The sequence below is a fragment of the Daucus carota genome, chromosome 7, assembly GCF_001625215.2.
Source record: "Daucus carota subsp. sativus chromosome 7, DH1 v3.0, whole genome shotgun sequence".
Classification (NCBI taxonomy): Eukaryota; Viridiplantae; Streptophyta; class Magnoliopsida; order Apiales; family Apiaceae; genus Daucus; species Daucus carota.
Window position 1 is genome coordinate 1,876,795 of NC_030387.2, and position 15,436 is coordinate 1,892,230.

The 15,436-nt window shown below is 32.0% G+C and overlaps 1 protein-coding gene across 4 annotated transcripts; it reads right to left on the reverse strand.

Moving 5' to 3' along the window:
* LOC108196144 (helicase-like transcription factor CHR28) lies at positions 1–8,841 on the reverse strand. Of its 4 annotated transcripts, none has more exons than XM_017363280.2 (14): positions 8,700–8,841; positions 8,413–8,543; positions 8,133–8,322; positions 7,950–8,042; positions 7,801–7,866; positions 7,344–7,714; positions 6,805–6,876; positions 6,645–6,719; positions 5,645–6,548; positions 5,287–5,417; positions 3,000–3,221; positions 1,339–1,920; positions 602–811; positions 1–422 (listed from the first exon to the last, which is right to left on the reverse strand). In XM_017363280.2, exons 2-14 carry the CDS (start codon positions 8,521–8,523, stop codon positions 312–314), a joined length of 3,138 nt encoding a protein of 1,045 aa, XP_017218769.1. In that variant the 5' UTR covers positions 8,524–8,543; positions 8,700–8,841; the 3' UTR covers positions 1–311. The 4 variants fall into 4 exon arrangements, with proteins under 4 accessions (XP_017218769.1, XP_017218767.1, XP_017218768.1 ...); XM_017363278.2 differs by having other exon boundaries at positions 8,413–8,581; positions 8,700–8,828; XM_017363279.2 differs by having other exon boundaries at positions 8,413–8,573; positions 8,700–8,825.
* Positions 8,842–15,436: the final 6,595 nt, after the last annotated feature.

Below are 15,436 nucleotides of genomic sequence, written 5' to 3' on the forward strand. Positions count from 1 at the left end.
TTTGGTTTCCTTTGCCAAAGCCTGAATCCTAACGTTTATTCATAGGTTGAAATGCTTATAATACCATAATATTCACAGGCTTTTGATCCAGTATCTCGATACTCGATCAAAACAAAATTGTGCTATTAGTTGGCCTCAAAACATTGGAAATAACCTATATGATCATGCCACAGTCGAGCAATCACAGTAATGCCAAAATGATGAATTGCAGGCATACTTCCTATACAAGTACCTGCTAAGAACTTTCTTTTGACTATTTTCTTTGCTAATGAAGAATGCACTAATTTCACTTTCTGATCTGATGTACTCGATTACTGTTTTCCCATGAATAAAAATCTAAGATCTTCTACAGTCAATCGATTTCCTGATCCACCACTTTGATCTTCACCAAAAGCGGATGCAACCATTTTCCTCTTATCATCCTGCAAAAGCACAATCAAAATAATGCAGAACTTGGCCTCAATAAATGCACTATATACAAGAAAGACCCAGTAGCACAAATAAAGACCCACTATATCATTTTTTAATGCAAAGTAGATATTATCACTTTGAAACTGCATAAGATATAGTAGATACACAAAATTAAAACTGTGGTACATACCTGAAGAGCTAGAATTCGTTCTTCTATTGTGTTTTTAATGGTGAGTCGTGAAACAGTAACAGGTCGAGTTTGTCCAATCCTATGGGCTCGATCAATAGCCTGGTCTTCAGTAGTTGGATTCCACCAAAGATCTAGAAGGACTACATGAGTAGCAGCAACCATGTTGAGACCAAGGTTGCCAGCTTTCAGTGACATCAGCATCACCGTCACCTGAAACTTACATATACTGACATAAGTGAAAGTAATTCCTCAATTTATCATGTTATGCACCAAACCCGAGTTATCTGAGATACCAACTTGAGTTTAATTTTAAATCATTTGGAAGATAAATAAAATAGAGATCCATCAGATTGATAATGCTCTGTCAAAATCATAAAAACTTGTCACTTCTGAAAATATAAATTTTGTATTTTTTTCTTACAAGTCAACAGCAAGTAGTTCAAAAAAAAACTGAATCTCATTTACCACTAATTGCACGATTTCACTTTATTCTTGATTATCAGTCTCCTAATACTTTTGCTAAATAAGTAGGATATTTTAATATACTTTCCAGGTATTAGTCGCTTCACAAAAATGACTTGTAAATCTAGTCATGAAAACCAATATTTTATGCAGGAAATGACAAGTATTGCCACAAAATCAAAAAAATGCATGAGCCCAACCACCAAGTATCTTGCAAACACATCTATATGATATAGCAATACAAGATCTGCACCTACAAGGGGTAAGAGTCCAACCTCAGGATCATTGTTAAATTCTTTGACAGCCTTGTCTCTTGCAGATAGTGTCATTGTACCGTCAAGTCTCCTATATCTTAGATCAGAGTGGTTCAGTGAAATTTCTACCAAGTCCAACATGCCTGTCCACTGAGAGAAAACAATAGCCTTTTTTGGTGCTTCAGTATGTGCATCTGAACATGCTTTTGTGTTTGTAAATTCTACAATAGAACCAACTGATTCAGCTGTTTCCTTGCCTCGAGATGATGAAATGTCACTGTGTCCAACTATATTATGTAGTTGTGAACATGCATTATTCGATTTACAGTGTGATTGAAGAATCTCCATGGCAGCTTTAACTTTTGAAGATCTATATCCCTTCTGCAAAACTAAAGGTTTTTCGGACGAGGGACCAAAATCATGATGGTCATTTCCATGTAAACAACTCCTTAAGGTGTCTTTAGAAAATACGACATCGTGACCAAGTAGTTCCTTGCACTCATATGAAGGACATGTATTCTCATCTCCCCTCAAATATTCTGATACACACTGATAGCAGAAAACATGTCCGCACATAGTAACAACTGCATCCTCAGGTGGATCCTGTAGATTTACAAAGATCATTAACAGTAAGACCATGTTTCAAAGGTACCAGGAGAAACTCGTTTGAAATATTGAATTTGAAGCTCACAACAAAACCTTAGTAACAAAATTAGGTCATGTATCAGTAGAATCACCTCGCCAATTATGGTGGAGTGCAGATTAGATTATGGTGAAAATGCAGATATACAGAAACTAGTATATCCTGTTTGTTGACCAGTTTTACATGATTATATCTTTGATGAGGTCTATGGTTTGCACAAACAACTTAATCATTGTTTTATTTACTTACAGCTTACAATGTAGGAACTTCTGGGCTTTAATAACTACAATTTGTGCGAGATTGATATCTGCATTTGTAGGATTAGAGGAGAGGCTAATCAGTTAGAATTTTGGGCTACATAATAGATGAGAGAGTAAGTGAAAGCTTTGTCCGTATATTGCATGGTTAAGGTGATGTGTTTTGCTGCTCTCTTAGTACTCTTATCATATTCAGACTGAAGAGTAAGAAACAACGCTGCTGCTAACATTCTCAATACTAGGGTGGGATGAGATAAACTTATCTACTAATTTGGTCTTGAAGTAATATTTTCCTCATAGGCCATATAGCTACCAAATATACAGATAAAGCAGGGATAAATTGAATCAATGAATCCCTGTCTCACAGCTTATCATTTCTTAGTTCACCTGGACAATGAAGAGTCTATCCTAAATTTATTTTGATTTTGAAGGTCATGTACCCACCTCCTTTCCTTTTAAAACCAACAAGGTGGCCTAATATATCCTTCCATGAATTGGTCCATCACATAGCACTTCTTGCCTTGTCTTATAAACAAATATTTAAAACGCCAAACACTGATATGTTAGACTAAGTAAAGAGTCAGCTTTTAATTTATTAGTTCAGAAAAGAAAATAATTATATTAGTTCAGAAACAAAAATGCTAGGTTGTCTACTTTAACACCAGAAAAGCTTCTTCACATTTGTCTAAGAAAAAATGCATAATTAAACACCACAAGAGTGGGTATGAATAACGTGTTTGAGGCAGGCACATAGGAAAGAGGTAAAACACAGAAGAACTCACATTGCACACACAGCAGATGGCGGAGAAGGGATCTAAGTGCTTCATTAAATTAATTAGCATATCCCTGGGGAGATTTTTCACCATCTGCACTGAATCTCTTCCAATGGAGTCAGATTTGACACCCATACCCAGCAGTGGGTGATCACAAGCCTGACGAAGGCGCAGAAGCATCAATAGAATATTTGCGTAATTTTGATTCAGAGTTCCAGCAGCAGCATAAGCCTGCAGAATAAACATATTAGACCAGGATACGTGTTCATATAGGATTAAGGAGTCCCGAAAGGTATCCAAAAACCATCGATGGGAGAAAATATTTATAAGTGCACGCAAAATTATTGCTCATTCAAGAGCTGGAATAAACAAACAAATAAACTATTGAAAGGATAGCTATAAGGACATGACAAAGATGTAATTGTGATATTATTTAAGAAAATAATAATTACTTATTTTTCATCTTTTGACTCATAGTCCACTTTCTGCATTTAACCAGTAAAAGACTTTGCCAAATAATTACACAAGACCAAATTAGACAGAACAGAAGTATAAATGTTCGGTTTAATTACCCTTTATCAAGAAAAAGAGATCTCCTGTGGATAGAAAAATCCCGGCAAGGACCGGCAAACATGGTACAGAACATATCTATACTATCTATTATAATAAGCTAACATGGGTATAATTTATAGTACAAAGTTTTGGTATGTTTTTTAGTCATCCCTAAACTACCCTTACTTAAAAAAGAAAAAAAAATCAACATTTAAATACTCTACTTCTGTAACTACAAGTCTACAAAACGTGGAGGTAACTTACATCATTAAACAGTTTCAAAGACTAGAAATATTGGTGATGGATTACAAAACAAAATCTTCATCATTATTCTTTTAAGTAATCATGAATTTTATGTAACTGATACAAAACAATTAATGTTTTTTTATAAATAGACTTATAAATAAATGTATTCTACTTCACGACAAACTGGAAATAAAATAAATAATTTTATATATCCGCTCCAAGATAAATATGAAGTTATCAAGATAAACAATTCTTTTTCTTATAACCAAAGAAATAAAAAAAAATATGACATATATAATTTATACTCCCTTTGTCCCTTTGATTTCTTTACAGTTTTTTTACACTGCTCGAAACGCATTTTAAGGCACATATAAAACATAGTTGTATAACTTGTTTTTAAAAAATTTCTTTTTTGTATAAAAATATAAACATCAAACTTTTATTCAAAAGAAAAAAAAGTTCAAAATAGTTTATCAAACTACGTTTTATGAGAGCATTAGAATGCGTGCCGAGCCCCCGTCCTCCAATGTAAACAAATGAGGGGGACGGGGGGAGTAATTACTTAAAAAAAAAAGGTAAAACTACTATCAGTAGCATATATTAATATTAGAAAATACTTATAAATAGCTAATAAAAATACAAATTATTTCTACTACCCATTTACAATATATAAATAAATTATTGTAAGAGCTAAATCTATAACTGAAAACATAATCAATTTCTCAACAATATTTAAATCAAATTCCAATACATTTTAATTTTCAAATAAAAATATATAATGACGATAAAAATTAAATTATAAATATAAAATTTTGAATTATATACTCGCTTGTGCTTCGCACAGATTATCTTTTAAAAAAAACAAAAATAAACAATTATACAAATGATAAGAGACACACCAACATGTCTTTACTTAATTATAACATGTTCAACTCGAAAACAAACACGAACCATCATTCAATTCTTCTCTTAACTCTAACGAGTTCTACTTCAAGACAAACATGAACCATCATGTAACCCTTTTTAATTCTAACGTTGTATACTCCAAAACAGAAAGGAAAATAAATAGTATCCTTTTCCTTACAAAATGAAAAATATGACTAAAATTAATTGAAAAACACATTATCACATATTAATATTAGAAAAACATTTCTAAAAAATAATAAAAGTGTTTATTGTTTATACTACCAATCTAAAATATGAAAAAAAAATTATTGCAAAAGCTAAATTTTCAATAAAAAATATAATCAGTTAGTTCATATATTATAAAAGTTCAACCATTATACTAAAACACTAACAATATGATGTTAAAAGTTAAATTACAAATAATAAAATTTGACCTATATACTCACATGTGCTTCACACGGGTTTAAGACTAGTAATTACTAAAGGCAGCAATATATGCCAGTGACGCCAATTTCCCCAATTTTACCATGCCTCTGGTTAGTGTTAATTATTTGACTATAAAGAGGATGCATTACTTGCAAAGGTATAATACCTTGAATTGTGAGAGTGAATTAGCTTCAAGTTCCTTATAGAAATCTCTCTCCTCCTCAGAAAACTCCGCCTGAATTAAGTTGATTGTTTTTCGTGGTAATCTTATTATCGGTTCTCCATCAATAAATGTACCTATGCATGGAAAAGGCACCAATTAGCATCAGGCTACAAAATTAACTCAATATAAAGATCAAAACAAATTTCGTTATCAGATAAAGATTAAAGTAGAATAATTTTTCATATGTGCAGCATAAAGAAAATGCCTAGGATAGATTTGGGCTATTATTCATCGAACATAAAAATATTCATCAAAATGAGGAAAATTTTCAATAAATAGAATGACTCAAAAACATATTCACCTTTTGTTCGACGAAGCATTACAGCACTCAATACAGCATAGAGCTTCTTGTAACCCTGAACTGAATCTCTTGATATAGGATTCTTCAATTTACTACAAAATGATTTGTAGGTTGTATACGGATCATATTTTAGAAATCTGAAATAACTAAACAAGTCATCAATAGAATTCTGTATAGGAGTTCCTGATAAGCACCATCTAGATTTTGCTTTAAACCCAGCACAAGCTCTAGCTACTTGGGTTCTATGGTTTTTAATTGTTTGAGCTTCATCTAATATCACTCTAAGCCAACGTACTTTTGCAAGAGTACCACAATCACTATCAATACAAGAGATCTCAATTCCTTTCTTGGCCTTTTTGCTTTTCTTACCAGCATGAGTTTTCCGCTTACGTTTGTTATTACAGGAGAAGTCAGAAATCAGACCAGAGTTCTCCATGTTTTTCTTATTCTGATCCTCATCATCGCCAGAAGTTTGTGGAACCTCATTAGCAACAATAGCATATGTCGTAAGAACCACATCGTATTTTGCTAGTTCAACAGGATCCTTTGTCCTGTTACTTCCATGATAAATTAAAACACGAAGTTTAGCTTTATCATCAACTTTTTCTTTCAGCTCCCTGTCCCACTGTCGAAGCACACTAGCTGGACACACAACCAATGTGCCTGCTTGGGGCCTCTTTGGTTGGATATTACGACTAGAAGTACTGGCTTCTGGAATCAGTATAAGGTCATGAGAGTCTTCATCTTGCTTACATTTCTCAAAAGCATTGGCATCATTCTCCTCATCATCATCCAAATTCAACGCTTCAGCTCTCTTATCGCTTACATCTTCTGACTTTGATTTTGACTGCAGCAATTTCTGAATTTGTATAAGAGCGATCATTGAAATGGTCTTACCAAGGCCCTGCCAGGTAAAAATATCTTAATCTAGGTTAAACTCGAGAAATAAATTCCATTTAGGATCATGCAAGTTCCTAAAGGATTAACTAATATAGAACACCTGGTCGTCAGCAAGAAATCCACCCGAACAACAGACGCTTTTTTCCTTCTGAAGCATCCATGACAATGCAATTCTCTGTAATATATAATATTTATGCTCAGGAGTATGGGTCTATAGAATATGAATTGGAAAAGTAAATTATATAAGTAGGAAGAGTAACCTGGTGTTTAAGAAGGGAAACTGATAACAGGCCATCAGGATAAGTAGCTTCAGCTTTAGGCTGGTTAAGATCCTAGACGTAAATCAAACATGACTATATCATTAGCATTTTCGTTGCAGAAGGCCATAAAAATTAAGATATGTTGTGCTCTAAGATATTTTCTGATTCACTGTAATCGTAATAGGGATTATCTGTATTTATAAAGCAAATAAAATGTTTCATAAACTTCATAATCGAGAAGATGAATGGAAATACGAGTTGGGAGTACAAAAGTGGGGGTATTATACATATGGCAAGGTAACACCATATGACTTCCACAGAACATGTTGGTTAAACAGAACAATGTACAAGAAAATCCAAATATATAAGTCAAGATCATGGGTGTCTGTTGACGGTAGGCAGGGATGACAAAGCAGCATCATGCTTTAGAGGAATCATTCAGATAATAAAAGCTAAAATTTTACAAGTTCTCTTTCTGTAAGAGAAAAGTCATGACCCAATAATAAGTTCTTAATGACCAAGTTAAGTTACTTGACTACCTGCAATGCTGCCTGATAGATTAATCTCTCGTCGTACTCGCCATATTGTTCTTTTCCAGCCCCAGAATGCAAACCAGGACCAGCAGAGGAGGAATGTTGAGCAGTCGAAGGATATGTCCTTGGCATAAAAGGCTTGGGCATTGGCAGACTTCCATTTTTATCATACATAACCAAGTCATCATCACAATCCTTTTCTAATTGGTTTTCCAATTGGTTTGGCACACCCTGTGCAGGATAACTTCTGGCATAACTTTCACGAATCTGGCTGCTGCCTAAATTTCCTATTGAGTAGGTTGATCCATGGACATGTGGCTTCAAGGAAGGGGCAAGGCTTCTCTTAAGGACCTGCCCATATAAGTGTTGTCCAAAGCCTGTATCAGATAGAAAAAATTCAGCATGGTCATTGTGAGATTAAGAAACTAGACTCCAAAATCATGCCATTTTCCAGGGTGACTACCATGTGATGAGCTTCCATTGGGAATAGTTGTTCGAGAATGAGCTTTTGAAGACAGCCTGCCATGATCTGTGGAGCTTACAAAGGGTCAGATAATTTGTAAATCAATGCATAATGCTTTCGTGATATATAAATAGGCTTGCCAGTTAAACCTGTTCCAACGTGATTTTGGTGACCAGGATTCCATACATTTCCATTAGAAGTAGACACGCGAGAATTACTCTTGTAAGATGTACCCCCATTAACTGATACATAAAAAACAGAATGCATCATTAGAAGGCACAATGAGCCAATTATTTTATTTTCTTTTTTATAAAATAGTAATTAATTTCAACCTGCGGAGCTTGTGCCAGCAAAATCAGCCCACGAAGGTAGCCGCCTAAGACCAGCAGAAGTAACAGAATCATCAACGATCGATTCATCCGCTTCCAAATCCCAACTCTCTGACGATGAACTAATATCTATAGGTTCATTCGCCATACCAAACTCTTCCTCTTCCTTCTCAGCACTCGAATTACAACCTCCCTACAAACCAAATTTCCACAATCATAAACCCCTAATCACTCACACACACATCACAACCAAACCAACCATCACATAACACACACTACTAACCTCTACTTTATTACTCGACGAAACGACACTCGAAAACAATCCAGTCAACAAAGACAAACACCTCCGAGTACAATTGACAAAATTGCGAATAGGATTGTCATGATCAGGCATCTAAACAAACAGCATAGCCTCTTCCCTCACACAAATCAAACATCAACACACTACACAACTAAACAGTAATTCACATGGGAAATTAACTAATAACGCATAATCTACATAATTGAAACATCATAAAAAGCATAATTGAACTGTAATTGATAAAAAGATTAAGAAGATTGATGAGAAACCTGGAATAATTAAAATCGCAGAGAGAATTGGGCGCAATTTAAAAGTGTTTGATTTGAAAGTAATAAAAAAAACCCTAATTATTGTAATTATGAGTATGTTATTATGTGTTTTATATAAACCCCGAGAAGGATTGGAGGTAGCGTGCAGCTTCGGCGAGGCCTCCTATGTGTACCCAACAAGTTTAATTTTTTTTAATTATTTTATAATAAAGGTATAAAAAACCCATAAATAATAAACATGTGTTTGGCTTGATATATAAATATTTTCAGATTAATATATTTTTATATAATATGTATATTTTTGTTGGATTTGTTAAATAATAATAATTATTGAATATGTTAAATAGATATTTTATAGTTAAATTCTTTGAAAAGTTTATAAATAGTTAGGTTCTAAAATTTTTAAGGAAGTTGCAAAAATTTTCAGAAATATAGTTAATACCGGTTGATGTTGATTTTTAAGTTGTTTACAATTGAGGTTGTGTAAATGTTTGTACCATATTTTTGAATTTTTCTCTTTACAATTTGGATAATTTTGAGACAAATTAAAGAAATTTTCAATAAACCTATTTAATGTGTATGTAATTATAAGCGAAAATAGACTTTTTTTTTATACACTCAACTTATTATGTTTTTAGAAACTTATCACCCAACTAATCTTTTTATCCTTTTGCTCACTAATGTTAGGTTTGGTTTTATTTTTAGCCACCAACTTAGGTTCGAATTTATTTTTTTGTCAGGGTCTACATACACGTAGATAAATTGTATCAAATACAATAGCTGCCACACGGGAATTCTTTCAAGAAAGTTTATTTTCTAATTGAAGATCATGCAAGATGGCCCCAAAACCTTAGAAAATAAGACCTTAATGACTGAAAAGATAAAACCCGTCTTCTATTCTTCCAAAGAATCTTGAAAAACGAAATAAAACAAAACATAAATCAATACAAGAAAATCATATATTATATATATATACATAAACTTAATTAAGGTAAAAAAATATAATAAATCTAATAAAAACAAAAATGAAAAGAATGAATATAATTAAATAGAGGATGTAAAATAATAAAGAAATGATAATTAATAAAAAAAGAAATCTAACCAAAGGGGATTGCTTTGGTTAGATACATAAAGTTAATTATTAATCGAGGAATAAAATAATAGACATTAAGACATAATCAAATAGAGAGGAAAACTTAATTTTCGATGATTGTCCTCTATAATGCATCGTTTTATGTTATTATTACACCCTCAGTCCCTCCATTAGTCTATAGTTTTTTCTGTTGCTTAGCACGTATTTAAGACTCTTATAAAACATAATTTCATAACTTATTTTTGTGATTTTTTTTGTGTGTAAAAATTTAAACGCTGAATTTTCATTCGGAAGAAAAAAAATTATTTATGAAACTACATCTTTTTTTTTGTAAGGTATGAAACTACATCTTTTAAAAGTTATAAAATGCGATAAAATTCTTATCACCCAATGACATTGGAGACATAAAAAGTATTATATATATATATATATATATATGTCTTCAAGTTTGGGTTTGTAATATTCGTATTAGTAGCCATTGTAGCAAATCTTAAGGTTTGAATCATACCACCCTCCGAGGTTTTATCAATAAATGATATATCTTGAAAATATTATATGTTGGTTTAAATATTGCAATGTCCTCAAAACCGACTCGATAAATATCCAGAACATGAAACCAATTACTGAACAATAATCTATATATCTATAAAAGATTCGAAAGAATTTTATATTGTAGTGAGAATCGTATTCAATCCTTGTCTTTTACGATACTATGAATCCTAACAGTTGGACTCCAAGAATAATGTATTAGGCTAGCTAGAATTGATAATATCACTTAGTTTCCTGACATGTAAATATTTTTAGCTAGGTTAGTCATGATTAATTAGCTTTAAAATATGCCATGAAATCTTGGTGGTCAAGATATTGAGCAAGATTATTGTGGTTTGTATTTTTTTTTTTGCTTGTTGGAAGATCCGCTTGCGTTGTTGATTGTTAGTATTTTCAGAAAAAGCCCAAACTACAAGTTGTAATATAAATCAAGAAAAGAAAGTTATGTTGGCATTAGTCAATATGATCAATTGAAATGTTGAACATAACTAGTTGGTTATAATATCAATTCTCAGCCTTCTGCGAAGTAGAAATCTTTTTAATGAAATTCGAGGTTCAAGTAATGAAGTGGCTACTTCCGATGTTAAGGAGGTCGAGAATTTCGGTTATGTGAAGCTTTTCAGGTTTCAAAAGGATTGAACCTTGCTACGTAGACGTCTGAAAGTTTTCAGCTTGACAGCATGTTATCTATCCCAAAAGTTTTCTAGCTATGAAGTAAACACTGGATGATATTCAGAACCAAAGTGGGTTATTAGATATATACAAGACTCCTGCATGCTCGATGATTCCCAAAACAACCTAGTCTACACCAACATTAAAAACAAACTAAGTCAGGGTTTACTCCCTTTGTCTCAATTTAACTTTGGACCTTTTTTACACGTATTCTTCCAGATTTAAAAAGACCACATCTATACATAATATTGTTTATAAACTTTATATAAAATAAAAGTGTAGAATCTAAATTTTAATTTTATATAAGAATTAATAGTTTTTTGAGTGTAGTTTTTATTTTTGTGCTCTTTAATATCGTCCCAAAAAGCCAGACATCACTTAAAATGGGACAAAGATAGTATTAACATTGCAATTACAATTATTTCCCTATAAAAAGTAAGAGTAAAGTTTTTTTTGTTGATAAAAGTAATAATAAAGTTAGGTAATCTCAAACTATAGTGTAATGTATAATAGGATGCACACTCATAATTTTAAAAGGGATAAATATCAAAATATTTGTTAGTTTGGTTCAAATATATTAAACCAGTCACTCAATTCAGAACTGACTTAATTTGGTTGTCAATTTAAAATTTTGTAACAACTTAGTAAAAAGTTAAAATTTGCATCAATTTAGTCACTAGTAGATGGTTTACCTAATAATTTTTTTAAGTTACTAACTAAATTGAGTCAATTTTAAAATGAATGATTAATTTGATAAATTTGAACCAGACGAGTGATACTTTGATATTTATCCCATTTTAGAAATGTTTTCTTATTGAAAAATTAAGTATTTTCAATTTTAATATAAGATAAACAATAAAATAAAATTTTATTTACATAAAACAAAAAATATAAAAAAAATTATTCAACTTTAAAAATTACTTAATTTTAATATATAATACGATAATAATAATATCCTATTTAATTTGACGATAAAACCCAAACATATCCTACTTGTACTTTTTATATCGAAATGTACAAAAGATATAATATATTCGGATCCACTTGTTACATCTATCAACTGGGCCTTGATCTTTTCTTGCACGGGCTCGAGTCAAATGAAAGATATTTGACCTAAAGGCAAACCCTAGCTCAAGGTTCTTGCCGCCCCTTCGGATAAATACAAACACACTATACGAGTTTAGAGTGAAGCAAATAAGACAGAATGGAGGAGAGTATTGGAAGCAATTGCGTTGGCTTTGAAGAAGATGATGGAAAAATAACACTGACAGTGATGGCGCTGAGAGGAAATCCCTTCAGCTTCACCATGAAGCGTGACGAAACATTTCTAGATCTCAAGATTGCGTACTGTGAGAGTCGAGGACTAGGCCATCATAAAAATGTATGGTTCATTTGTAACGGTAAGATCCTTTGCTGCCGCAATACTCCCAACGACTTCGGAATCGAAAATGGCGATGTTATTCATGTTCAGCTGAATTTGGCTGTTAATATTTTCATATTCTTATTTACAACAATTTTCAATCTCATATATTATGCAGCCTGAAAACTTTTATGTATTCGCTCCAAGTAATCGAGACTCGAGTTAGTTTATCATGCCTATTATGCACTTTTGATTTTGCACTTATGAATATTGTTATTATTTTTGGATGTTATTGAATGCGAAATTTTGGAAATTATATATTGTTACCATAAGCATAATCTGTTGATCATGAAGTTATATTGAATGTTTGCCTTGTAAATTCAATAAACGTAATCCGTTGATCCTAATATTATATGCGATGTCATTTATATTTTGAATCTGTTTATCGATAAGTGTTGACATAACTTCAACAATGATATTAGGCTACTTGGAATTGGTCATGTCACTTGATTCTTGAAATGCCCAAGATTTTTCATTGGGTCGAGATTAATTAGGTTTGTAATATGCCATGTATTAATCTTGTTTTTCGCAAAGCTGAGCGAGATTTAGTATGATCCCTTATGAATATCTACTTGTGTTGTCGCCTGTTAATTAGTATTTTTACAAGAGCCCGAATTACAAGTTACAAGTGGAAACTTGTAAAGAAGATAAAGGAAAGAAGATTATGTTGGCAATATGAACTCGACATATATTACTATGATTTGGACTTTGGAATATAATATGTGTTTTGCTATGTTTTTTATTTGTTTCCACTTGATTATTTTTCTTTTTGGTAAATGTAGATTGTGCGAATAAGCACACCAGTTACTGAAATTCCACTTGGTCCTCGTTGCTCACATAATTCTTTTACTCTGTTTATCAAGTATTATAGTTATAATTTTGAACTTGTTCAAAGTATTCCATTTCCATTTCCATTATAGTACTACAAGGTTGTGATGATTTAGAGGATGTGAAAAATTAGTACTGCAATGTGCTCCTATTAACTTTTTAAAAATTTAAGAACCTCATCTCCCTACTCTTTTATAAAGTGTATCTACGTGCTCCCAACTTATTATTATTGAATATACGGTTTTTTTATGGTGTGTAAATGGGCACATACTAAGGACTAGATTCTATACATATAGCTCATTTTGATTGGCTACTACTTTTTAATAATGATATACCCCCCTCATATACAACAACCACACCAGTCAAAATGAGTTAAATGCATAGAATTTAGCTCTTAGCATGTGCTCATGGGCACACAATCGACAAACCATTGAATATAATATTCACTTCCCTCCAGTTTTAATCACATCTCTTTTTGACCTTTCTTTAAACAATAATAAAATATGAATAGAGTGCAAGTATAAAGCGTAGGGTCGAAGTTGTCACGATATTCAATGTATTAACTTGTTACGAGCCATATATTATATTATTTTTTAGAGAATGATTTAGGCGCTCCATTAGAGTTGTCCTAATACTGTTGAATACAGATGTAGATGTTCAGTTGGTGACGATATAAAGTCTAACCTTTGAATTGGAACTAATCAGTGTTGTGCCCTCTTTTGACTAGTGTGTGTGGGAGGAGGGGGGGGGGGGGGGTTGATGGGCTCATTTGGGACCAACACACTATAGAGACATTGGAGACTTAATTCTTCACCCTTAGATTACACTCTAATCTAGTGGAAATAATTAAACATTAATTTGTTTTTATTTCTTTTGAAATAAAGAGGAAGACACGCCTATCTATCTTGTACGAGAATCACACTTGGTTATGTGATAGTTATAATTTTGAATTTAACTCATCTTGGAAGAGTGCCCCCTTTCTATTGGATTTTGAATGATTGTGGGCAAATATTACTGCAGGATAAGCGCGCTCTATCAATCTTCTAGGTTTCTTCCATCTCATAATTCGGCATTTTTACAAAATAAAGGAAAGTCTAAAATCATAAGTGAAGGTATAACGTCTTTCTTGTTCTTCATGTAACTGGGTTCAACTATGTTGTCCACTCCTTATAAAGTTGGTTAATAATAGCCCGATCAATTTTGTAGCATACGACTTGTTGCATGTAAGAGTAACATCATAATTTGAGTTCTTCTCACTTTTCAAAATTAATTTTGTAGACTCGCATCATAATATAAGTAAATGGCATTCATGAGTGACTAATTGGAAGATATGTGTAGCGGATGATTCAACAAATGTTTTATGTGATTGTTTTTTTTTTTAATTTTACTTGTTACATGCTATTATTGTCTGGATTAATATTTAGGTTAATATTTGTTGGATGAGCTGTAATGAGCAAGTTATTTCTGATTTGGTGCAAGACAATGTTTCCATAAGGTAGTTTGATTGGAGGACAATTTGTTCCAGTAATATAACATATAAATACAATTTGAATGCTCATATAAGTTACTTAACTATATCTAGATGTGATCGAGTAAAGAAACAACAAAGAAATCTTGGTTTGAGACAATTTGTTATTTTACTATATTTTAGACCATTATTGCCTAATTTACTACTCTCAAGTACAAAAGTTTTAAACTCTCTGTTTTGGAACAACTTTTAATCCTTGTATATACTCTTTAACTACATCTAGAAGTGATCAAGTCAAGAAATACTAGACGAATTCTCAATTTTAGTGTTCTTTTTGATCATTTTTGTCTAGTTTAGCAACTTAAAAGTACCAATCTTAAAACCCTCCGTTCTTCCTCCAATTTGATTTCTATTACATGTTCCTTATCTATATATAGATGTGATCATGTCGATAAACCAAAAAAAAAAAATCATAGTTCTAGTCGATTTGTGTTTTTCTAGTATGTTTTTTTAGCTTTAACGCCTCAAATTGTCACTTACAAGTACAAATTTTTAAAACTTCTGCTTTTAAACTAATCAAAATGCATGTACGGGTTCCTTATATCACTATAAAGTATATACAATATACTATAAAATGTAATTTTTAGTTTTTTAAAATAATAAAGAATTTGTTTTTTATGCTTGGTCAAAACTTGGTCAATTTGACT

What these genes read in the sequence shown, in the direction of transcription:
- LOC108196144 (XM_017363280.2), bottom strand. Translation starts at nt 8,523, where the DNA reads ATGCCTGATCATGACAATCCTATTCGCAATTTTGTCAATTGTACTCGG. An exon ending in CGTCGAGTAATAAAGTAGAG is followed by an intron (nt 8,323 to 8,412) that starts GTTAGTAGTGTG and finishes TTTGGTTTGTAG; the next exon opens with GGAGGTTGTAATTCGAGTGC. An exon ending in ATTCACTCTCACAATTCAAG is followed by an intron (nt 3,222 to 5,286) that starts GTATTATACCTT and finishes TTTATTCTGCAG; the next exon opens with GCTTATGCTGCTGCTGGAAC.